This window comes from Corvus brachyrhynchos, unplaced genomic scaffold, assembly GCF_000691975.1.
Source record: "Corvus brachyrhynchos isolate BGI_N302 unplaced genomic scaffold, ASM69197v1 scaffold56, whole genome shotgun sequence".
NCBI lineage: Eukaryota > Metazoa > Chordata > Aves > Passeriformes > Corvidae > Corvus > Corvus brachyrhynchos.
Genome location: NW_008238664.1, coordinates 4,218,674 through 4,241,539, shown reverse-complemented (window position 1 = coordinate 4,241,539; position 22,866 = coordinate 4,218,674). Strand labels below are relative to the sequence as shown.

Genomic DNA, 22,866 nt, shown 5'->3' with positions numbered 1-22,866 from the left:
CGTCTCCGCCGACTGTGGGCGCCCGCCGCGCTCCCGCCTCCTTTCCTCCCCGCTGCGGCCCCGGGGGCTACACTCTCCAGCACTTCAGGCTGCCAAGTGTACCCTGCTCTCACCGGCCTGCGACTTTGACACCAGCTTCTCAAATATTGGCAAAATATCACAGAACTAGTTAGGCTGGAAAAGCCTTCTAACATCATCGAGCCCAACCTAAGACCGAACACCACCATGTCAACTAGACCATGGCAGTGCGTGCCACATCCAGTCTTTCCTTAAACAGCTCCAGGAACGGTGACTCCAGGGCAAAACCTCCCTGGGCAGCCCATTCCAATGTCTAATCACTTTCTGTGAAAAATTCCTCCTACTGTCCCACCTCAACCTCCCCTGGTGCAGCTTGTGACTATGTCCTGTTGTCACTGCCACTGGTTGCCTGGGAGAAGAGGTCAATCCCCACCTGGCTACAGCCTCCTTTCAGGGAGTTGTAGAGAGTGATCAGGTCCCCCCTGAGCCCCCTTTTCTCCAGGCCAAACAACCCCAGCTCCCTCAGCCACTCCTAATAGAACATGCACTCCAAACATACATATATACACACATACATCTGTATTTATATACATATCTGTATTTATATATATATATGCATTTATATATATACCTGTATTTATATATATATCCATCTGTGTGTTTCGGGGGCAATGGGTTTTAAGGCAAAATGGGGCTGGAATCATGTCTGAGCATCTGCAAATGGCCCCAGGGGGCCAAGCTGCCCGCGCTGGCCCGAAAGCTGCAGTCAGTGTCTGTGCCTGCAGTGGGGGATCTGGGCAGGGATCTGGGCCCTCACTGGTGGCTGGGCCCCGGCAGGGATGTGGTGGTGTGGGGAGGTGGAGATGGGAGAGCAAGAGAAGGCAGGCAAAACATACCCGGTGGTGTGAGCCAAGGGAACAAGGTGGGGGACCAAGAGATGCTGTCCCTCAGGCCGCCCTGGCATTTCCACAGCGCCTGCTGGATCCCAGAGAGGTGCTAGATCCCATCTCCCCGACCTGTGATTCCCCCACGCCCCTCACCCTGTTCAGTTCACTGTGGGCTCTCTTTCTGGGGCTGATGTGGCTAGGGGGCTTCCTCCTGCAGGCAGTGGCTGCCCCTCCTCTGTGTTTCCTGGCTCACAGTCCATGGCAGCTGCTGTGTCAGCCTCACCAGTGGAAGGCTTGGGGGATGGTGGGGCATCGCGGCTGAGGCGGGGTGCTGGCTGCGGAGGGAGCGGTGGTGGGACGGAGGGGGCTCGGCTGGGCACCATCCGTCGTGGCAGGGCTTTGGGGCTGGCTGCCTGGGCAGGAGCTGTGCTCCGGGGCTGTGTCACAGATGGTGGTGGCATTGTGGGTCGGGCTGGAGCCGGGCGTTTGCCTGAAAAGAAAGCTGAGGTGGGCTGGGGTTCTCTCCACTGGGGTCTCTCCAAAGGGCAGAGGGGGCTGCAGTGCCAGCCATGGGTCAGGAAGGGGGGCTGCAGACAGGTGGATGGACAAATTGCGCCTTGCCCAGCTCATGTACTGAAGAGACGAGCACATCAGCTTTTCTGGGGGCTTTTCCCTCTTGCTTTCACTAAGGGCCATGAGCTTTGACACCACTTTACTGGAGGTGTTCAACCCAACACTGGAGGACATACTGTGTCTATCCTACAGTCCCATCTTGGCTGGATCCTGGCCATGCTGCCCTGGCCAGAGGCCTTTCCCCTCATTTGGTGACAGGAACATCCCCAGTGCCCACTTTTGTGAGGAACAGCAGGATGATGACTACAGCACAGGAGGTGCCATTGGGGGGTGTAATTTCCCAAGCATCTGGGGCACCCTAACCTTTGTGGGTGGTGGTGTCAGTCATCGTTGGAGCTGGTGGCCCCACAGCTTCAGGAGATGGCCTCGGCAGTGCTGGTGACACCGGCTGGTACCTGGCCTCAGGGTCCCTGGATGTGCTGTGCAGAGAATGGGGCAGGTCAGGCTTTGGTTGGCCATGGAGGTCCTGGCCACGAGGCACCTTGCAGCCACCTGTGAGGGTACAGCCCTGGTGTGGGGCAGGATGGAGGGAGGACATGGGGAGAGCTGGGACAGCCAGAGCCTCTAGCTCCCATCAGACTTACGCCTCTCCATCCAAAAGGGTGGGGGTGCTGGTGGGAGGGGTTGCAGGGGTCGGCTCTTCCACTGGGGCAGCCTTGCAAAGTCCGGTGTTTGTGGGCGACATGAACATGCCTGAGACATTGAAATCTACCTCTGGGTGAAGAGAAGGGAGATCCTGTGAGGAAGCACTTGCCACCCAGAGCAATGACCCCACAGCAAGGAGCCAGAGCAGCCTTCTGCTTGTCTCCTCCTGGAGATGGAGAAATGTTCCTTTCCCTTCCTCTCCCCATCACCCTCTGCTGCAGCCCACCAAGTGATGCCCTGGCCCTACCTCCAGGGAAGAGAGTGTCCACGTTCTGGATGAGGGCTTCCACCACAGCCTGGATGGAGGAGACCGAGGCCAAGTCCAGTTGCATGGGGTCTCTGAGAGACAGGGGTGGGGAAGGCATCAGAAAAGGGGTTTGGGGGCATTAACCTCAAATGGGTTTTTGTGTTCATTCTGCAGGGGTCAGGGTCTGAAGGGAAGGCAGCCCAGCCAAGGGCCATGGCAGCATGGGTGATGGGCCTTTTTCCCTGTCCTGGGAACCCTGGTTTGGTGTTGGAGGCCAGTGGTGTTGGAAGCCACACATGTCACAAGTGCTTTGGGTCTCAGCCCCCTCCTCTACTACTTTGCAGAGTGGCTAAGAGGATATGAGCTTGGTGAGGGGACATGCAACTGGGGGAGCATGGGGACAAGGGACAGGACTTGAGGATGGAAGAGGTGTAGGTGCTTTAGACCAGCATCAAGGCTGCTGGATCAGCCTTTGCCATTGGCATTTGCCTTCAGGACACCCCACCTGGGGCTAGGGAGCTGCCTCTCACCCCTTCAAATCAGATCTTACCCTGTGCTCTGCTGTGACCACAGCAGGTTTGGGCCCAGCACAATGGCAATGTTGCTGGGGGTCATTTTATTCACCTCCTGGTGTTCAGCCAGCTTGGCTAAAAACTTGATCAGATACCTGTGGGGTGAAAGGAGGGCAAGGGTTTAGTAGGTAGGGATTTGAGGAGGGAATGGCTACCCCTGGTGATTGCTTGGGGCTGAAGAAGCCCCGTTCCGACAAAACACCTCAGATTGTTGTAGCTGTCCTGGGGCAGGCGGCTGCAGGTGTCTTGCAGGCTCTGTACACGGCTATCAATGTCCTTTAAGCTGTAAGAGAGAAGGGGGAGCAGAGAGCTCGGCCTGTTCCCTGTGGCAGAGGGACACAGTGGGCAAGTGCTGGCTGCCCCGTGGGGGCCATAGCCCTGGAGATGGAGATGTCCTGCTTTACTGTGCTGTGAAGGCAGGCATCCATGGAGGCACTGTGTTTGTATCTCCCCAAATGAGACCAAGCACCCCTGCTCCAAGTGCCAGGAAAGATGGAGGGGGTTGACTGGGGGCTTTCTGAGATGTGCCAGGGATTTCCACCCCAGTGCCTGGACCCACCTGGCCACTTTGACCCATTCGTCATAGAGTTCGAAGGTCATCAAAGGCTGGGGCAGCTCCCGCAGGTAGGATTTCAGTGCACCTGGGAGGAGAGGGGGAGCAGTGGAGCTGATGGCAGCTGAGGGATGGCAGGCACTGCCCAATCATATCTCCCCACCCTGCCTTGCTGGCACCCCCCAGCCACAGCGTGGGGGTCTGAGTAAAACTCCTCCAGGGCGTTGGAGCCGCTGGCCAAGCTGCTCTTCAGCTTCTTCAGCACTGAGGCGCCTGCTGCCAGCCGGAAGAGTCCCTGGGGGTGGGACGAAGAGGGAAGGGATGCATGTTGAGTTTGGGAGGAGTGCGTCTGTGGGGGGAAAGGTGATGAGGGGGTCTGGAGCACTCCCTACCTCCTCCTTCATGCCAGAAGCTAACAGCATCATGACACAGGCTTCGATGGGAAGTGCAATCTCCCGGCCCAAGCTCTTGAGGTGTGTCTCTAGGGACACACCATAGTACCCTGCCACTGGGGTGTCTGTAGTGAAGGAAGGCTCTGGAAGAGGAAGGAAAATGTCAAGAGGGATGGTGGACACTGGGACCATCCACCATTTGGCCATGGCAACGTCCTGCTCCAAGCCTAACTTGGCTGGCTACAGACAGAGGCAGAGGCAGGACAGGCAGCATCCCCAGCCCATGTCAAGATGCAGTCCCCAACCTACCCAACATGGGAAGCAGCAGCAGGTGTAGGGAGGGAAAATGAACCTTTTCCAGCTTTGCTGGCCACACTCGTATCCCCTGGGCTCAGCTACAGCCCTTGCCAGGCTGCATGGAGAGCCAGAGGGTACCTGTCTGTCTGTGGCTTTCCCTCAGTTCTGCCAGAGCTGAGTCCAGTGATTCCAGTGACTGCCGGTGGTACTGGGCTTGGATTTCCAATAGCTGCCAGACAGGGGACAGGCAAACAGCATTCAGTTTGGCATCAGCCCATCTTGGAGAGGTGCCCATTCCCAGGACATTGCACCCACATGAAGACAGGGCAAAGAGGGAGCTGCAAGGGGAACCTGCCTGGGGTCCATGGGACTGTGTCTGTAGTGAGGGGTAGAGGGCAAATTGGAGAGCGGTATCATCAGGACAAGCTGCTTGTTTGCACTTGGTGCTAATGGTGGCATTAACCTGCAGTGCCTGGAGCAAGGCCAGCTATAGGCATCTGCTGTTGCCTTGATCTGTCCCCTGCCCTGCTTGGGGCACTTGGTGTGGATGGGGGCAAGGCTGGGCTCAGACATGTTGCAGTTGACATTCACACACTGGGGAGAAGTGAGACAGAGGACTTACTTTGATGAAGTAGCTGGCATAGACGTCCTCTTTGGTGGAGAAGTGGTAGAGGTCAGCCATGTACTCATCCTGGGAAGGGAGACAAAAAGGAGCACTCTTCCATCCCCTCCCTTGCACCCGAGGACGAGGAGACACCTTCGTGAAGCCCTTTCATCTGCTCTGTGAATTGTCTAGACAGGCTCTCTGGGTGCAGTGGGGACTTCTCCTTGCCTCCATTGCTTATGTTTGGGTAGTGGCAGCAACCTGCCCTATGATCAAGGTCCTGGCACAAGAGGTCTCTGCACCTTCAGCTCCAGTGAGCTTACAAGCTCTGCCAAAGTGCTGGGCTTTTCAGAGAAACAGGGCAGAAGTGGAGAAAGTGGATGTGAAACTTCCCTGCCACCCATGACAGATCCTAGCTTGGCTGGTTCCCAGCCTGAGGGAGCCCCATATGCTCCCTGCTTTAGCCCCTGGAGCCTCCTCTCTGCAGCAGCTTGCACTATGAATCCTTTACTCTTTTTCTTCCCTAGGCTTGGGCCATGTCCCTATTTCTGCTTGAGGGGCCCATTTGCTTTCAGAGGGCAGGACATGCTGGCTGGCTGTAATCCATCTCAGCGTGGGGTCACCTTGGTCAAGACTGGTGGAGGGGAGCAGGTCTGCAGCCCTGCAGCTGATCCACGGGGACAGGAAGCGACCATCTCACCTTGCACTGCTCCACCTTCCTCTTCACCTCCTCCTCTTCTTCCTTCAAGATCTCCAGTTTGTTGGCAGCAGAAGATGCCCCTGGGCCAGCACCAGCTCCAGTGCTGTTACTGGAACTCTTGGCAGCTTGGTTCAGCCTTTGGGGTGGGAGAGAAGAGGCACATTTATGGTATCAGGGACGCTGGGTAGAACAGGTGCACAGACTGCTAGAGAAATCTGGCGTGGCAAGGGCTACCACTGGCAAGAGTTGGAACGAGGTGATCTCAGTGTACCAAGCAGCACTGGGGGACTTTGCTGCCTTTAGCGGCAGAACTGCCTTTCTCTCTGTGCTATGGAATCAGCATCTGAGCCCAGAGCAAGATGCACCTGCAGAGAGGAGCTAGCTGGGTGCTCCTGAAGAGATGTTGGAAATTGACTCCCCAGGGCAGTTATCCTCCTCTCTCGCCCAGCCTGTCTGGGGGCTGTAATCTGTATGTCCTGCCCCCTGCCCCTAGGGCTGCAGTGTGCCCCATACCGGCTCTTGATTGTGTTCCAGTCAGAAATCAACTTCTGGAGGGTCTTCTTGCGCTTCAGGATGATGGGGAGCTCCTCCTGGGGGAGAGAGGGCCAGAGTGAGTGGGGGAGGCCTGAGGACATAGGAAGAAGTGGTGAGATTGGAGAGCGGAGCCAGTAGGGCAGCCAGGACTACCTCACTGAGCTTGTTGAGCGGCTGCAGGACATAGTGCTCCAGGGCAATCTCAAACTCAGCCACGATTTTGGCCAGCGAGCTCTGTATGCAGCAACCCATCTCCAGAGCTTTCCTGCGTAGGACAGACATGAAATGAGTGTGTGCTAGAGCCATGCCCCTCTCTGACCCAACATCCCCACTATACCTGTACCCATGTGGGACCCTGAGCCAGCCCCTGGCCCTACTCTGCAATGGGAGGCTGAAGGTGCTGGATGTCCCCTCTCCCAGTCCAACACCAGTGTTTGCTCTGGGGACATGGTTTGAGCCATGGGAACCCCGGAGCCAAAACAGTAATGAGTGTGTGCTAGAGCCATGCCCCTCTCTGACCCAACATCCCCACTATACCTGTACCCATGTGGGACCCTGAGCCAGCCCCTGGCCCTACTCTGCAATGGGAGGCTGAAGGTGCTGGATGTCCCCTCTCCCAGTCCAACACCAGTGTTTGCTCTGGGGACGTGGTTTGAGCCATGGGAACCCCGGAACCAAAACAGTGTCACCACCAGGATCTGGCATCTTTTGGGGTCACCCTGGCCCTTTCTCCCACCAGTACTTACCCAAGGCTGGACTCTGTGTCCAGTTCCTTGAAGCTCTCAGCCATCGCCATGGACAGAGCCATCAAGGGCAGCTTCTTCTGCACAGAGCCAAGGATTTGAGAGAGAAGTGGTGACACCACTGTGCCTGGCCACAGTGTGATGCTCCTCACCACAGGGCACCATGGGTGCCAGAGTTCACGGGGGTTTGGGAAGGGACACAGAAAACAAGGGCTTTGGAGGGTTATTCAAAGCAAAGACACTGTCTCTCTTTCAGGAGTGTCCCAAATTAGTGACAAATGAGAGGGTTGCCCTACTCTGCTCATCCCAGGCACATGCTGGAGGCCGCTGCTGACAATGGGACCTGGGCTTGGCATAGCTTTGGGCCACCCTTCAGCAAAGCTGGCAAAGCAGGGGCCTGGCATCCCCGTTGCTGGCAAGAGACAGAGCTGGGGTGAGCACAGGCTGCAGTGGGGAGATTTTACTCACCACTCGCTTGTCCATCTCGGAGCCACATTGTCCCTGCAGGCAGGCTTGGAGCCTCTTGGACACACTGTGAGCTGCTCGCTTGGCCGGCTCAATCCTCTGCTCAATCTGGGGGCAGAAAAGTGGGACTGGGGAAGCCATTTTGTCAACCATGGGCACTTCGAGGCCATTTCCCCTCTACCCAGCTCTGGGTGAGGGTGGCCTACTGTGTTGATTTTGCGCAGCCTGGTTTTTGGTAGCGGGGGGGCCACGGAGGTGGCTTCTGTGAGAAGCTGCTAAAAGCTTCCACCATGTCTGGCCGAGCCAATCCCTGATGGCTCTGAAGGTGGACATGCCACTGGCCAAGGCTGGGCCAATTAGAGATGGTGGTAACGCCTCTCTGAAAACATATTTAAGAAGAAAATCAAAACGAAGTGGGGCACAGTGTTTTTCTAGCCAGAGAAGAGGAGGAGGTGAGAACGTGTGAGGGAAACAATGTGGCGACACCGAGGTCAGTGGAGAAGGAGGGGAGGAGGTGCTCCAGGCACCAGGGCCGAGATGCCTCTGCAGGCCGTGGTGAGGACCATGGTGAAGCAGCTGTGCCCCTGCAGCCCATGGATCCACAGGGGATGCAGAGATCCACCCGCAGCCCGTGGGGGAGGTGCTCACGCCAGAGTGGGTGGATGCCTGGAGGAGGCTGTGATCCAGTGGGAGACCCGGTGGAAAGATGGGGGGCCACTGCTTCCAGGCTGGAGCAGCCTGTCCTTGGAGGACTGCACCCCGTGGAAAGGGAGACCCACAGCACAGCAGTTTGGGAGGGCTGTGTGCCCGTGGGAGGGCCTCACGCTGCAGCAGGTGTGGTGTGGTTGTTGCTCGTGAGATTGGAACCATGCTGGAGAGGTTCATGGAGAACTGTCTCCTGTGGGAGGGACCCCACGGCGCAGCAGGGGAAGGACTCCTCTCTTGGAGTAGTGGAAGAAAACCTCGGGTAATGAACTCACCAAAACCCCCATGCCCTGTCCCCTATGCTGTTGGTGGGAAGAAGGGAGGGGTTGCAGGAAGAAAAAATGTTTTTAAGGGCTTATTTTACTCCTCATTATCCTCCTCTGATTTCGTTAGTAATAAATTCACTTTGTACCTCTAAGTCGAGCCTGTTTTGCCCTTGTAGTGTTTTCTCCTGGTCCTTATGTCAACTCATGACGCCTTCATTAAATTTTTCTCTCCTCTGCCCAGCTGTGGCAGGGGAGGGTGAGTGAGCGACTTTTGTGGGTGCCTGGCATTTGGCCAGTGTCAAACCACACCTGCCAGCCTCCTGCCAGAGTCTGGAGCATCTGGTCCAGTGAAAAGGGAGCACAACTCCTGGTCAGGATTCATCCCTCTGTGAGCAGCTGGGAAAGCCCTTTCTGGTAGTAGGAGCCTGCCAGTCCCTTAACACCATGGTCCTGAAATCACCCTCCAGCACACGGACAGATCCCAGCCCCATGACTTGGACGTGCTGGCACGGCGAATGGCAGGCAGGAGCGGGGCAGGTTCCCATGCCCAGGCACAAGCAGACACATGCCTGCCGGCCCAGCCTGCGCCTCACCTGCACTAAGTCTTCTGACAGGAGCTCAGTTGCTTCTTGGGCTCTGCAGAGGAAGGAGAAGGAACCATCAGCAAATGTGGATGACCTCCACCCAGCTTCCTTGGGAAGGCAGGTCCTTATGCATCCTACTTGCCTCTCTTTGGGCTCCTGGGAGCAGGAGCCACAGGCTATAGCCTGGACCATCAGACACAAGGCTATGGGTAGAACAAGCCAGGGAGGACAAGAACAGCAGAAGCAGGGCAAGAGAGCCAACCTTGCTGGCTGGTGGACACCCCATCAGACAGGGTTTCCAGTTCAGTGCACCTCAGTCAAAAAGTCCAGATGTGGCCTGTGTTTTTGGAGTCAGAGTGCTTAGTGGGGCCACAACAGGAGGAGGATGTTTACTGACCCTGACTGCCACCTCTCCCCTGAAGGTGAATCCAGGGCAGTGATGTTGCAGTCTGGCACACATCTTTGCAGCCAGGGTAGTCAGTAGCTGTGGGGCCACTGGTGCTGGAGCAAGGGTATCCTTGTGGTCAAGCTGAGGTCCAAGACCAACCCTCCAGAAATACCTACACAAACCCAGCTTTCTGTGGTTCTGCTCAAAACCAAATTCAAAACTCACCAGCCACCATGACCCCAAAACCTCCTTGATGCCTCCCATAGGGGAAGCCTTGCTTCACAGCCTGCTATCCTTGCTATGCCCCAGGAACCTCACTTGATTTCCATCTGTTGCTGCTTTTTCCCCAGTTCACGTTTCTCTCTTTTCACTGCCTGCCAAAGCCAATGTGGGATGAAGATGTGGAGCTGCAGGAAACGTGGGTGGTTTGGTTGAAGGCAAGCAAGAGCTCATGAGATCATGGTCCACAGAGGAGAGGCTCTGCAGCAGGTGAAGAGATTGCTCTTGGACTCCACAAGCTGCTTGAGACTTGCCTGCCTGGCATTAAGCAAAAGGGAGGTGTATCTATCATGGAGATGAGAAATCTTGAGGGAAGTGGGATGGGAAAGGGCATCATGCTCCCCTCCAGGAAATGCAAGAAGAGCAAGAGGCCACCAGCATGTAGGAGTTGCTTCCCTGTGGTTGATTTGCTGGGCTGGCTGAAGGACCTCAGTAGTTCAGGGGACAGCTCTGTCCCACTTAGCCACCAAGTGCTGGGAACCTGCAGAGGTGGCAGTAAGAAAGGGAGTGAGGGGGCTGGGCAGGGAGGGCCCAGCCCTGTAATTTCAGTTCTGGGTTTTGCAAGGGGAGAGCTTTAGAAAGCCAAAGAGGAAAATATGGAAATGGCAGAGGTAGGATAGGGACAGGGTTTTGTGTGAAGCTGTAAGTCCTCCATGAGTCCATCTGAGGACCCCATGTCCTCTCCTCAAAGGGCATTCCAGGCTGCTCATGCTGCTGGACTGGCTAGAACTGTGCAGGGCACTTTGTTCCTGTGGGGCACCCCAGACTCAGCAGGGAGGGCAGGTCCCAGCCTGATCACCCTCCTGGTCACTGCACAGCAAGGAGGATGTGGCTGGCAGGTCCCTCCCCATTGCCCTACTGCCCCACATCCTGGGGAAGCCAAGATTGGGAAAGCCCTGTTTCCATGTGAGTGCAGCACCTGTGGGCCCTGGGAGAGGTAGCTGGGCTTGAGGATCATTTACTGCTGAACAGCACCAATGCAGCCTTCCCAAAGCCCCTCAGCTTATGCTGGAGATGCTCTAAACCCTAAGGTTTTCCCCCCTTTTCCCTTTTCCCAGGCCACCAGCACTGGCAGGTCAGTTGAGCCCCAGCGCAAGCCCTCCAGGACCCGCATCCCGCTCCCTCCGGCACAGGTAGTGGAGAAGTTCTTACCGAATGGTGATGCTGGGATGGGACAGCTGCTGCCGCATTCGATTAAACTGTCTTTTCATCATCTTGAGAGTCAGGAGGAGACCACAAGAGCTGCTCTGCTTGGCTGTACCCGCTCAGCACCCCTCGACAATGCTTGGCATTGGATGCCTGCAGCCCTTCTTCCCCTCTTCTCCCCGGAGCCACTTTGCTCCTTGCTTTTTCCGAAGGACCTGTCCCTCCTTACTGCTCTTCCTCCTTCCCTCCTTACTCCTCTTCCTCCTTCCCTCGTTCCCTCTTTTTCACTTTCCCCAGCTGGTCCACTCCCTAGTCCCTCCCTGGGGATGCCCTACCTGCTTTCTTTTCCCCTCCCTTGAACTCCCTTCTCTTGCTCCCTCTCCTTTTCTGAGCTTCCTTCCTCTTCCGTCCGCCCCTCTGCTGCAGATCAGGTAAGAACAGCTCAGGGCTCCTACTCCGTTCTGTGTTCTTGTCACCACCCCACAAGTAAAAATAACTTCAGCCCAGCCTTAAAGGGGAAATTTTATTACAGCATACACAGAACAAGGCAGGACAAGCACATGCCGCTGCCGAGCCCGAGTGAAGGGCCCACGCTCTTTCTTGCTCTGTCTCAGCTGGGGTGGTTCCCCTTCGTTCCTTTGCCCACCGCCAGCTGTGCCGCGGGGCAGCCCGTGCTGGTGCCAGCTGGCTGTGCAGTTCATACAGGGCACCTCGTGTACACCCTGCCCTACCTGGTCACTCAGCTCTGCCAACACTCCTCAGGCACCTCTCCATGCTCACGGGCACAGCTCCATCCTCCTCCCCTGCGACATAGCCCCTTGTTGTGACAAAGGCAGCAAAGCCACCCTGCAAACCGCCCGGCTGCTGCCTCGGGCACGGAGCAGCTCCCTCCCCCCGCTCCCCTCCGCGAGCAGAGTTCCTCCGAGCACGGGGACCGCAAACTCCCGGTTCTCAGCCTCGGGTGTTGCCTGCTCTCTGCAGAGCTGCACCAGAGCTCATCTCTCTCTCTCTTTTTTTTTTTTTTTTTTTTGGTTGAGAAACGTCCACTTCACACCACCACGACCTTTGGTCCTGACTCTATGAGATGACAATCTCACCTTATTTTTGGCTACCTGCAGCTAGGACTTTCCACCTGCACTAAGAGAGCAGAGGTTGCTGTTGGCTGGGTTACATGGCTGGCAAAGGAAGCAGCAAACCAAGCCCAAATGAGAGGCAGTCAGCTTGTGGGCACAAGAGACAAGCAGCAAAGGCAAATGAGGTGGAAGGGCCACTCCTTCTGTGCCCTGAAGCCTGAGGAGCAAAAATTTGGGGACTGCTGGGCTGTGCTCCTTGGCAAGGGTCAAGTCTTCAGTTACTGTATAGTAAAGTGGTGCTGGCAGCTGTTTTCAAGTGGTTGTGGGGTGACAGCACCACTCCCTCCCTGCCCAAAACACCAGGCTGTTCTAAACCTGTGGCAGAGCACATCTGATCCCCCAGCATCAAGCCCTGGGTGTGCTTCTAACACGCAGTCACTTCAAGCACCTGTTGCAAAGATGCAGCAAAACCCTCCCAGATCTTCACTGGCTGCATCAAGTAGTGGCTAGGCCATTCCTTGTATGCCATATCAGTTGCTCCCAGCGACGGGCTGCTGCTCACCAGAGGAGATCCTCCTTTGTACCCCTGAAATAAAGCTGCCTCACGGATCTGCTTCCAAGGGCTGCTGCCAGCAGTGGTGATGCTGCAGTCATGTGGGAGCATGGGAGTGAGCTCAAGCCCTGCTTCCCGTGGGCTCTCAGGCAGACTCCTGCCCACTGCCCCTCCATGGGGCAGAAGGGAAGTGGGCAGCACCCAGTTCACAGCCTGGAACTGACTGCTCTCAAAAAAGGAATTGAGAACTGCTGGGGGAATTCCACCATCCCTGCTCCCTGCTCATGGGAGCAAGGAAATCATTGTGGCAAGGCCTGAGTGACTGAGGGATGAACTACAGGACTGCAGGGGCAGGATCTGAGCTGGGCAGGGCACAGAGAAGCTCCTCAGCGGTCAGGGAAAGTGGGGAAAAATGCATTCCTTGGGTAAAAAGGCAGAGGAGCAGCATCAGGAAAGAACTCTTTATTTCCCATAAATACAGCAGATTCTTCGCGCCGGGCGTCTCATTTTAAATGTTTGTTTTTCTTCCATTTACAGAATTTTGCACTGAAAATATATACAAGTCTATTCAAGAACCAAACAAGATCTGCAAAGAAAAAACCCATACAAAACCCTGAAGAGACCAGAAAGGGAAGTAAGACACAGCAGAATCCCAGCATAAAGACCTTGCTTCCCCCTCTCCTTTACTGCTTGCTGTGCCCAGCTCCGAGACACCTCACCTTCGCTGCCCCAAGCCAGAAGTGCAAGGCACCCTGCTCACCTCCATCTCAAACATGCCTCCTTCTACCTCTGGCAAGCCAATGCAGAGCACAGCTTACCTCTGCTTTTTATGATCAGGCCCTCTCCAAACCAGCTTAGGGATGGGAAGCAGCTCCCATGGTCCTGAGTCCCACGGGGTTCGGGATTGCTTGGGATGTGCCACCCTCAGTCTCCTCTGCGCCTGCAGATCCCAGCTCTTGTGTCACAGTGATCAGGCGGCTGGGGCGAGCCCCCTCCCCACCACAGGGAGCCAGGCCTGCCCTCAGCTGCAGCAAAGGTGCACAAGGCACAGCTGAACCCCCCCCTAAGCCCCAGTGCAGAGCTTTGTGGTGATGGGCTGGGCTCCCATCTCCCCCCGACTCCCAGCCCATCACCCACCCCTCTGCGAGAGGACACTGAAGAGCTGAGAAAACCCCCCGCCCCACCAAGCTCTCCAGCCCAGCGGGGGAAAGGAAGTCTAAGTGCTACTTCCTCTCCCCATCTGGCACGAGGCTGCCGGGAGACTCAACCCCACTGCGTGCCCCTCTCTGGCCACCGTTCCCAAAGCTCATTATGATAGATAAAGCCTGTGGGAATGGTGTAGGCTTCCCTGCTGCAGGGGTTCAGAATGCCAGCTGAAGGGGCTGGGAAGGCACAGAGCAAGCCCTTCCCAGCCCCTGAGGCCCCACCCTGGGGCCCACCTCCCACCAACAGCTCTGTAAGCAGCTAGGACAGAGATATGTGAGGATCACTCCCCCTGACCCCCCCCAAAGCAAGGGCAGCTGTCTGCTCTCTGGTGCTGGAGAGATACCTAGGCTCTGCCCAGCCTTGTTCCACATCAGCTCCAGTGTGATCCCACCAGATGGAATCACTGGGGCCCAGCTCCAAGGAGGGGGCAAGGGGGACAAGAGAGAGCACCATAGAGCACGAAGTAGCTGAAGGGCTGAGAAGTGCAGAGGGGACAGACAAGGGAAAGGATCTTCCTTTGCTAGGCCTTGCCCTGGGCTGAGGTTGCTAAAGCTCCCTGTCCTTGTTCCCCTATGCACCTAAAGCGGGAAAGCAGGGTTAGAAGAGAAGCTGGACAGACTGGGGAGGGAGTGTCATCTTCAGAAGAGCAGGGAAGGCAACTGTTCACACACATGAAGCTTTCCACTCCACTTCTAGTCTTGTGGGATGAACATCTCCTGGCATCTCTGCTCTCCTCCTTGAGGCACGCTCCCTCTGGCCCTTGCCCGGCCATCTGGAGAATAGAGTGTGAGCACCAGCCCCCACCCGCCCTCCCATTTCCTCAGGCTGCTCCAGCCCCACAGGGTTGGCTTCCTAAGGAATCTGCAGTGTAGTGCCTACAACATGTGGCCCTAGAGGTTTCCCCAGGATTCTGGTGGGGGAAACTGGTCCACATCCCCAATTTCATTGTAGGTTTGCTCTCCCATTGTGAAGGTCAGTTTGTACCGTAGCCTCACTTTCTCCTGGAGATGGGAGAAAAAGGATACGCAGTCAGAAGCAGGGTAAGAAAGGCATGAGGCACAAACCATTCATGTCTCAGATGCTGCTGGGCAGAGGGAAGAGGGACAGGGTAGTGAGGCTTTGCCTGAGCACCAAGACCAGCCTCTGCTCATGCCCCAGGGATGATGCTTTTACCTTCTGTGGGTTAGCGAGCAGCAGGACTTGAGTGATGGCACTGGGGTGGATGATGGGATTGAATGCTGGCAGCTCTGTGCCTGAGGGAGGCTGTAGCTTCACCTTCATTATCTAGGGAGAGAGTGAGAGAAGAGAGTGACCACATTCCTGAGGGTGACTTGGCAGCCAGAAGCCTTGCTCCTGTATTTGGGAAGCTTCCACTGTCTAGTCAAAGAAAAAAACATTGTGAAGGCAATTAGAACTTGCTCCCATGCCCATAGCACTCTCTCCACCCACCCTGCCTTTCCTGCAGAAGTAGAATCATGCTTTGTCACAGTCTGGGGACCTCAGCCCCATCAGCTGTCTTACCTTGGGGACGGCAGACTGAAAGACAATATTGCGGATGGGCTGCGGGGCCGTGCTAAGCATAGAAATCACCACCACAAGCACATCAGGCCTCTCGGGCAGGGCATCCTTAGCAAAGTGGAAGAGGACACGGAAGCCGTGCTGATCATACACTGTCACAGGGAGGATGCTGCCTGGGGGAAAGACGGGGACAGGCAGCAGTCAGCCAGGAGCGAATTGGCCTTACAGCACCTTTCCCCATCACCCTAACTCCATACAAGTGACACCATTCTTCTTCAGCCTCCACAAAATCCAACAAACAAGAAGCTTCTTCACATCATTCCCTTCCATGTGTGCAGGGTTTAATCCCTCCACTCCTGCCCCCCTCTTTTTCCCCGACTCACTGGGTTTGATTGACTCCAGAGGCACAGTGATGTTGGCCAGCGAGATCTCCTGGGGCAGCGCAGTGGCAGGAAGCCGTGGTGGGACTGCAGTACTTCCTGCTGGTGTGGTGGCAGCTTTTGGAAGTGTAGCAGGGGCAGGCAGCTCTGAGGTCAGGGGCAGTGTGGGGTTAGGGGAAACACTCTGGAGCACAGGCAGAGCACTGGGATTGTGGGCTGTGGTGCCAGAGCTACTCCTGTTCTGCAGATCCCTCAGGGTGAGCCGAGGGGGTGGCTGCTGCTTCTCCCTGCGGGGGGAGAGAGAGAGCAAGGAGTGCAAAAGGGCACTGAAGTGCTATCCAGCACCCCAGAAATGGAAACAATGGGGAGAGATGCAAGACTGCACTACCAAGTGCTTACCATCGCACTTGTTGAGATTCTGGAGGCAAAGACTGCTGCAGCAGTGTCTTGCCCAGGAGGTCCAGGTCATCCAGGCCACTGCTGCTAGGAGACGGTTTGGGAGAGGATGCACCAGCAGCTGCTGTGACTGGTGGTGGTGCTGCTGCGATAGGGGTGATACTGAGCTCATTGCTGTCTGATGACTGTGGAAAGAGAGCACAGGAGAGCCCCCAAGCAGGGTTGCGTATCAGCACCAACCATCAGATGTAGCATGTTTCTCTAACTACTTTTGTTGCTTTTGCCACCCTCCCCATCCTCTGCCCTAGCTCTCAGCACATTACCTGGAAGCTGTTCCAGCCACTGCTGTCACCAGCCTGGACAGGATGTGGTGCTGGGTCATTCAGGCCTGCCAGGAGTAAAAGCAAACATGAAGCGGTAAGAGCATTAAATGCGGCCTGAATAAGACACAGAAGCAGCAGGGCAGAACCGCCAATGTGGTCTCCATCTCTGGCCCCCATCCTTGCATGGGGGAGAGGCAGGAGGGTGATAGTGGTTTTATTCTGTCCAGATATCCTCATTTATAGTTTAGTTCTCACTGCAGTTAGCAGAAAAATGAATACTACTGACCTGACCAATCTGACTGACCACGTTGTCTACTTGATGCTGTGGTACTCAAAAGCACTTGTCTTAGGAAACAGACACTTTGTTGTGCAAAGAAGGACTCTAGAGCCTTTCTAGGATTGGCACCTCCCATGACTTCATGTGAGCAGTTCTGGAAGTCCCATGCATCTGTTGTCAGCTCGTGACTTCAACAGCAAGCAGTAAATATGGGGGTGACCCACCCTTGTGATCCCATCTGGGGATGTCCATTGCATCACTCTTGATTTACCTGCCAGGTCAGTTTTCCCAGAGCAAATCAGTGGGCACGTGCCTACAGGCTCTCTCTGACTAGCCAGAAAAACACCATGGGGCTGAAGTTCAGAACCACAGCAGGGTCTTTCCCTCCTTCTCCCTCACACTAAATGAAGGACAACTCTTTGTCTTTATTATTCAATTCTACCAGAGCTCTCTCTTATTCATGTTCCTGCCAAAGAAGAACCATCTATGCAGACTATGCAGAGTCAAAGAATAAGGAGCTTTTGCTCTGGATTTCTCACCTAAAGACATGAGTTCATCATCTAGCAAGGAGACAGAGACAGCTTGGTCAGGCACAGGGACTGCTGAGCCACCTGAAAGGGTGGGCAAGGCTGGGTAGGAAGGGCATGTTGCTGGAAGCTCCAGGCCAGACAGATCTAGAAGCGCTGAGGTGCTGCCTGCAAAAAAAAAGCTGAGAGTCAGAAACATTATCCAGGGTTACGCAGTGTGCTGAGGCTGGTTCTCAGCCTCCCTCACACCCCCCTGCTCTCCCTTCCAGTTCCCTTTCTTCATGCACCAGGCACATCCACAAGCCATTTCCTTATCTCACCAGCCCCACTCTAAGCTCCCGCAGATTTCCCCTTTCCACTTCTCTCGGTCTTCTCTTACACTGCAGGAAACCAGCAATAGGGTCCCTCTGCTTGACCCTCCTCAAGTCTTGTCCCCGTTCCTCAAGTCTGCTCACCTCGAAGGGGACCAGCCACCGTCTCCCCATTGATCTCTTCTCCCCGTACAAGCTGCTTGTAGAGATTGATCACCTGGGTCAGATTGTCATTGGCTTGCAGAATCTCCGCTGAAAGTAAGAGTGAAAATAGTGAAGAGAGTAACTTTTATACCCCAACTCTGTCTATCTCTTCAAAGCAAGGCCCAAGTTGCTGCAAACAAAAGCACTGCAGAGAGCGTTTTCACCATTCTGCAGACTGCACCAGGGTATATTGACACCTCCAGGGCAGTCTCCGCAGGAATGAGAACGGCCAGATATGTTTACCTAGAGCTTCATCATTGTCTTCTGTGTCACTGGCGAGCCGGAAAAGCATGGGCCTCATGCGCTCACAGCGCTGATACAGCTCCTGGAGGAGAGGAGAAAGAGTGATGAGGTGAGCATCAGCTGGGTGTGCAAAACAGGCAGGAGGATGAGGGGATAAAGGCCACCCATCTCTGCTAAGTCCAGGGAGGATTCTGGGATTGCCTTTCCTCACCTTCATTAGGTCCTCATTGCTTTCTGTTGTCTCCCCCTTGCTGTAGTTTGTCACCATCTCTGTCAGCAGCTTCACGTTGTTGTTCACCTCCTCAATGGCATTCACCCTCTTGGAGATCTTCTCCATGCGCTTCTGGTCCTGGAGGGGAAGCACATGGGGAAGGATGTCCTAACTTGGAGAGGAGGAAGGCTGGGCCAGCCAACCACCCTGGACTAAAGCACACTGCCCTCAAAATAGCTCCCACTCCAGCGGAAAACTCCAGGCCATTTCTGGGCAGGAACATGCCCAACAGGGATGGAATTGCTGTAGATCTAGTGCTGCAGCAGGGCTTGGGCCACAAAATGCACCCGGGGCCATTCCTCCTAGTAGCCAGGGGATGGCAGAACTTGCACAAGGACTCTTTCACAGCTGCTGCAGCCAAAGTTTGGGCAGAAGCTTCATATGTCTGCACGAGGTTGCAGAGCCAGTCCTCCTTTAGTGCTAACCATTGCCACCCAGACCATGACCCCCCAGCTCCCCTTTTCCCCAGCCACACCTCCTGAACCATCTCCTTGATGAGCTTGTTGGCAGCCCGGAGATCCTCAGGATGGGAACTTTTCAGGAGGCGAGCCAGCGTCTGCAAAAGAGAAGGTACTTTTGAGCCCAAGCTGAAGGATGGCAGCTGGAGTCACTCTTGCAACACTAGAGCCAAGAGTTCCTCCCATCCCAAAGCCGTATCTGGCAGAGGCAGTGAACAATTCCAACCCTTTAGAAAGCTGAGCCACAGGAGCTTGTGGGCTATCACACACCAGGGAGAGAAGTACAACCGGCTGTCCTATTCCTGTTGTGGTTCTGGTTATGCAAGCTAGGTCTTTCCGTGAAGATCCCTGCATTCAAAACCTGCTCCTGCCTGCCCATTACCCACCATGGAGAGTCTGGAGTGCAGCAGCACTGAGACAGGAAGAAAGCCTGGTTTATGCAAGAATTGCTGTGGCATTGTAATGGACTCCTGGAACATCTTCACATGCCTCTTTCTGGGTACAGTTGGTGAAGAGGGAGAGCTCCCACTTTCTCTCCCTCTCCATAGTCAGTGAACAGTCCCACTGCCCACCTACAAATCCTCATTTGCAGACTCTGACCCATGGAGGCAAACTATACCCCTTGCAGCAAACTGGCATCACACTCCTGCTGCAGAACTAGACCCAGAGGAGCCCAATACTTGCTGAAATGTATCAGCACTGATAACACAGAGGTTTGCCTGAGTGGTGACATAGTTCTGATGGAAAGACAACACAGGATGGGTCCAGGTGGCTATAAATGGTTGGGCAATAAGCAGATTGCAGTGCTGGGGGTGGGGAAGAGATAACAACAGCAGCATCTGGGGCTGGGATTTAAACCTCATGGCCAGATAACTCAGAAGTCTAGAGAGCTCACAGCAGCAAACCTCCCAGAACCTGCTTGGGCCAATGTCAGTGCCTCACCCTTTGGACCATCCTACAGCTAAGTGCTCCAAAGGTCAAACAGACCCACATGCCCCACACTTGTGGATGTTTCCTTTGTCATGATTTTGGCCTGTGATGCATTTAATGAAGGAGAGCAAGGGACCTTGACTTTCTGAGTCTCCACATCAGGGGGACATAAGATACTGGAGCAGGAAGATGATGCCTACTGTCCCTCTCCTTGCACAAAGCCCTTACCTTGGATTTTTCTTCATCATCAAAGATGATGTTCTTGGGTCGAGGAGGAGGCGGTGGAAAAGGAGCATCATCGGGAAGTTTTGGGTCACACTTCACAATCCCTGCAGTAGAAACCAAAGGAGAGATCAGGAGGACTCACCCACTTGGGGATGGCACTGCCACCCATGTCTTTTTTCCCTAATGGCCCACCAAATCCAGCTGGGACTGAGGGTACGTGGGTTATCCTGTTGCCCAAGAGCCTGGACTGTGTTTCCATTCGCCATAAATATCCCCTCTTAGAAAATTCCAGCATGTACTGCCAAAGCATTCACAGCCCTTCAGCCCCAGACCTTTCCAGTGCCCCATCTCCCATGAGAGCAAGCAGATGTGCTCTCCAACCCAGCAACTCATCACCAGCAACTCCCTCTGCTCAGCCAGGAGCCCCAAGGCACCTGCTCCTTCTCCTGACCCTGGTGCTGAGTCAGACTGATGGATGTCCTGGGTCTGGGCAGAGGGAAGGGAGAGCTTGTTTCAGATTCTGCCCAGACAAAAAATGCGAGAGGGCAAACCATCTGTCCACTTTCCCCTGCCAGACCACTGCCTCTCACCTTGCTTCTTCAGCATCTGGTAGGCTTCTGAGATCTTCACCTCATGAGGCAGCCCTAATGTCCAGCTGTACATCAGCTCCAGGATCTTTGACTTCACTTTTTCTGATGTCCGGCTGCCAAGATACTAGAGGAAAAGAAAAGAGGTGCCTTGAAGCTGATCTGAGCTGTTTCAAGTCCAGCCTATTCCTCTCCTCACCCTCCCAGAAGAAGTGAGACCGTTCCCAATGGCACAAGGAGGAAAGAGGAAGCAAGCAGGAAAGCTCACGAGGGCCTTGCAACACATCCTATGCTGTGCCTGGTTTCCACCACAGGAAAAACAAGAGCTGTGAGAAATGCTGCAGCAGCAGGTCTCAGGCAGGTCTCCTGTCACCTTGTGAAGGCAAGGGTCCTGCAAAAAGAAGCTGCTCAGCAAGGCAGCCCTTTAGGAATGGGGGGACAGCAGGGCTGAGAGAGGGATGTGGGTAATGGTCTCTGAGGCACTGCGGGTGAGCCCCAGGGCACTGAGCAAGGTGAGCCCCAGATGACCAGCACCCAGCAGGTGCCATGCAATCATCTTTCAGCCTTCTCACACGGGTCTGCTGGTGGTAGAAATAGTGCATGTGCCACCAGAGGCAAGTGGCTTAAGGCAGAGGACATACTCTAGGGTGCCAAGCAGGAGCACTTTAGAATGCTGGTGTCACTGTCCCTGGCCATTCATCATCACAGATCACAAGCTGTGACTGGCAGACAAAGCTTTTCCTTAGTCATATTTAGCCTGTGTTCCCTTAACTCTACACGTGCTGGTGTTCACTGCCTTGACTGAGCAGGGGAGCCCACACACCTTGTTCTGCAGCAGGAACAGCAGCATCAGCAAAGGAGCAGGTAATGACTCGGTCCTTCAGATGGACTCACCAGAACACCAGTGACCAAGCCCGGGCTTGCCCTCCAAGAGTGTCTCAATCAGGTTGGGACACCCCAGAGAGACATGGTCATGTCAAAGCTGGGGGAGGTTCCTGAGCACATGCAGCACAGACAGAGCCCAACAGGGATGCAGGGAAGGTGACTCCAGGCACACACGTGAGCTCAGCAGTCTCACAAGTGCTGGCTGCACCATGTCCAGCTGGCCCTCAACTTCCTACAACAAGAATCAGCCTGGAACAGCGGGGTGAAAACTCACCTTCCCACCAGAAAACTCACTGGGAAACAAGGACTAGATCTCCTACTAACACTGTCCTGTTTCCCCCCATCCCAGTGGGTGTCTGACCTGTCTGCTCAGCCACCACTTTTTCCCAAAGCCCTCCTGCCACCAGGCACCAGTCCCTTCCAGCACAATGCCGTGAGACCCACCTTAGGGGACACCACCTTGATGAGCTCATTGAGGAAGCGGAACTTGCCCACCTCATCGTGGAAGCGTTTGCCACAGCTCTTCATGCAGGACTCCAGCACCTGGGGAGAGGGGTCAGGTGAGTCCCAGCATGGGGTCAGCAGCAGAATCAGGAGCCAGCTCCCTCCTGCTCCCCCCTCACCAGGTACAGAGCCTGTGGCTATTGTCACAGCAGCGCAGAGGGACGTCCCCTTTTCCCTCCCAGGTGGTCAAGCACCCGCCCACAGGGAAGCAAGAGTCTCGTCTTTGGGGCCAGTTTTTGCAGAGGTGGCTCAACAGCCCATACAAAGCGATACCCTTAGAGAGGTCACAAACAGCAGGGTCTCAAAGTGTGGATCCACAACACGATTAAGAAACATAGAATCCTTTAGGTTGGAAAATACCATCAAGATCATAGAGTCCAACCATTAACCCAGCACTGCCAAGGCCACCACAACAAAAGCCAAAAAGCTTCCTATCAACTTCAACAGGCTACGATCCTTCTAGGAACAAAACCTTTCCAAGTAACCTCTCCTGACTTGTGGAACCACCTTCAGTCCCTCTCCCACCCAAGGGCCCAGGTGCTCCAGGGCTCTCTCAGAGGGAGTTCGAAGTTTCCCATGCTTCTCCAGTCAAGCTGGAGCATCTCCACGCCCTGCCCCTCCATCTAGTTCTACCAGCCTGCAGATGCCCTTACCGTGAGGGCCTGGATAGCTTCCCATTCCTGTGGAGACTGGATCTTGTGGGCAAGAAGTCGGGTGGCAAGTGGAGGACTGGAAGGAGCGAGGGGAAAAGAAAAGCTTGCCGGTTATTGACAAGAAGCCTGGCACCTGTATTTCTGTCTGGGAATCCAGAGTTGAAAAGCATGTCGCAAGTTGAAGATGCTGATAAGGCACCAAGACACCTCAAAACCCTGAGGGAACCTTCCATTAGTGGACCATGACCCCCCACCTACCCCCACCTTGAGGGCCTTCATGCCTATTCAGCTCCTGGGACAATTCCATTGGATCTTACTAGGTGGGAAATCATTACCAGGCCTGTGACCTGGAGAAGCCTGGGGAAAGGACAAAGCACTTACCCCTCTAGCTCCTTATTGAGCTGTTCACAGAACGCATTGATACCATCCCAATCCAGGTCCTTGTTCAGGGGGTTTGTGGCTTTGTCTGCGGGCAAGAGGAGGGGACGGTGAGAAAAAAAAAAACAAACCAGCAGACTCCCACCCTGTGGAGGGACAAGGGTGATCCCACTCCCTCCCTGCCAACTGCAGCGGGTGCAGTAGATGGGGACGGCGTGGGAGGAAAAACATACTCGTGTCCACTCGCCCCTTCCCACAGCAGCCCTGTGCACAAACTCTCGCCCTCTCCTCCCTGCTGGCCCACCG

The 22,866-nt window shown here is 55.1% G+C and overlaps 2 protein-coding genes across 3 annotated transcripts; both read right to left on the bottom strand.

The window, feature by feature from the left end:
- Window positions 1-605: 605 nt before the first annotated feature.
- Window positions 606-11,514, bottom strand: SH3BP1 (SH3 domain binding protein 1). The gene is made up of 18 exons (XM_017737851.1): window positions 10,665-11,514; window positions 8,855-8,897; window positions 7,294-7,398; window positions 6,829-6,905; window positions 6,236-6,347; window positions 6,062-6,138; window positions 5,549-5,684; window positions 4,867-4,935; window positions 4,383-4,473; window positions 3,948-4,090; window positions 3,739-3,850; window positions 3,562-3,643; window positions 3,205-3,285; window positions 2,981-3,097; window positions 2,431-2,522; window positions 2,123-2,252; window positions 1,842-1,957; window positions 606-1,395 (listed from the first exon to the last, which is right to left on the bottom strand). Exons 1-18 carry the CDS (start codon window positions 10,724-10,726, stop codon window positions 1,064-1,066), a joined length of 1,977 nt encoding a protein of 658 aa, XP_017593340.1. The 5' UTR covers window positions 10,727-11,514; the 3' UTR covers window positions 606-1,063.
- Window positions 11,515-12,731: 1,217 nt separating this feature from the next.
- On the bottom strand, window positions 12,732-22,674 carry GGA1 (golgi associated, gamma adaptin ear containing, ARF binding protein 1). 2 transcript variants are annotated; one of them, XM_017737853.1, is made up of 16 exons: window positions 22,564-22,674; window positions 22,183-22,258; window positions 21,470-21,568; window positions 20,144-20,267; window positions 19,557-19,657; window positions 18,416-18,496; window positions 17,881-18,018; window positions 17,670-17,751; window positions 17,367-17,474; window positions 16,924-17,079; window positions 16,108-16,172; window positions 15,788-15,969; window positions 15,392-15,675; window positions 15,012-15,181; window positions 14,664-14,774; window positions 12,732-14,491 (listed from the first exon to the last, which is right to left on the bottom strand). In XM_017737853.1, the coding sequence occupies exons 3-16, from the start codon at window positions 21,551-21,553 to the stop codon at window positions 14,381-14,383; spliced, it is 1,797 nt and encodes a 598-aa protein (XP_017593342.1). In that variant the 5' UTR covers window positions 21,554-21,568; window positions 22,183-22,258; window positions 22,564-22,674; the 3' UTR covers window positions 12,732-14,380. The 2 variants fall into 2 exon arrangements, with proteins under 2 accessions (XP_017593342.1, XP_017593341.1); XM_017737852.1 differs by lacking the exon at window positions 22,183-22,258 and having other exon boundaries at window positions 22,564-22,648.
- Between the last annotated feature and the right edge of the window lie 192 nt (window positions 22,675-22,866).

Bases quoted from the DNA above. Each gene is read 5' to 3' on its own strand.
- SH3BP1 (XM_017737851.1), bottom strand. From the start codon at position 10,726: ATGATGAAAAGACAGTTTAATCGAATGCGGCAGCAGCTGTCCCATCCC. The intron at 6,139-6,235 runs GTAGTCCTGGCT...TCTCTCCCCCAG, and splicing joins CGCTCAACAAGCTCAGTGAG to GAGGAGCTCCCCATCATCCT. The intron at 3,851-3,947 runs GTAGGGAGTGCT...TCCCACCCCCAG, and splicing joins CTTCTGGCATGAAGGAGGAG to GGACTCTTCCGGCTGGCAGC.
- GGA1 (XM_017737853.1), bottom strand. From the start codon at position 21,553: ATGAAGAGCTGTGGCAAACGCTTCCACGATGAGGTGGGCAAGTTCCGC. The intron at 17,475-17,669 runs GTAAACATATCT...TCTTACTTTCAG, and splicing joins AGACAATGATGAAGCTCTAG to CGGAGATTCTGCAAGCCAAT. The intron at 15,676-15,787 runs GTAAGCACTTGG...CTCCCCCCGCAG, and splicing joins GAATCTCAACAAGTGCGATG to GGAGAAGCAGCAGCCACCCC.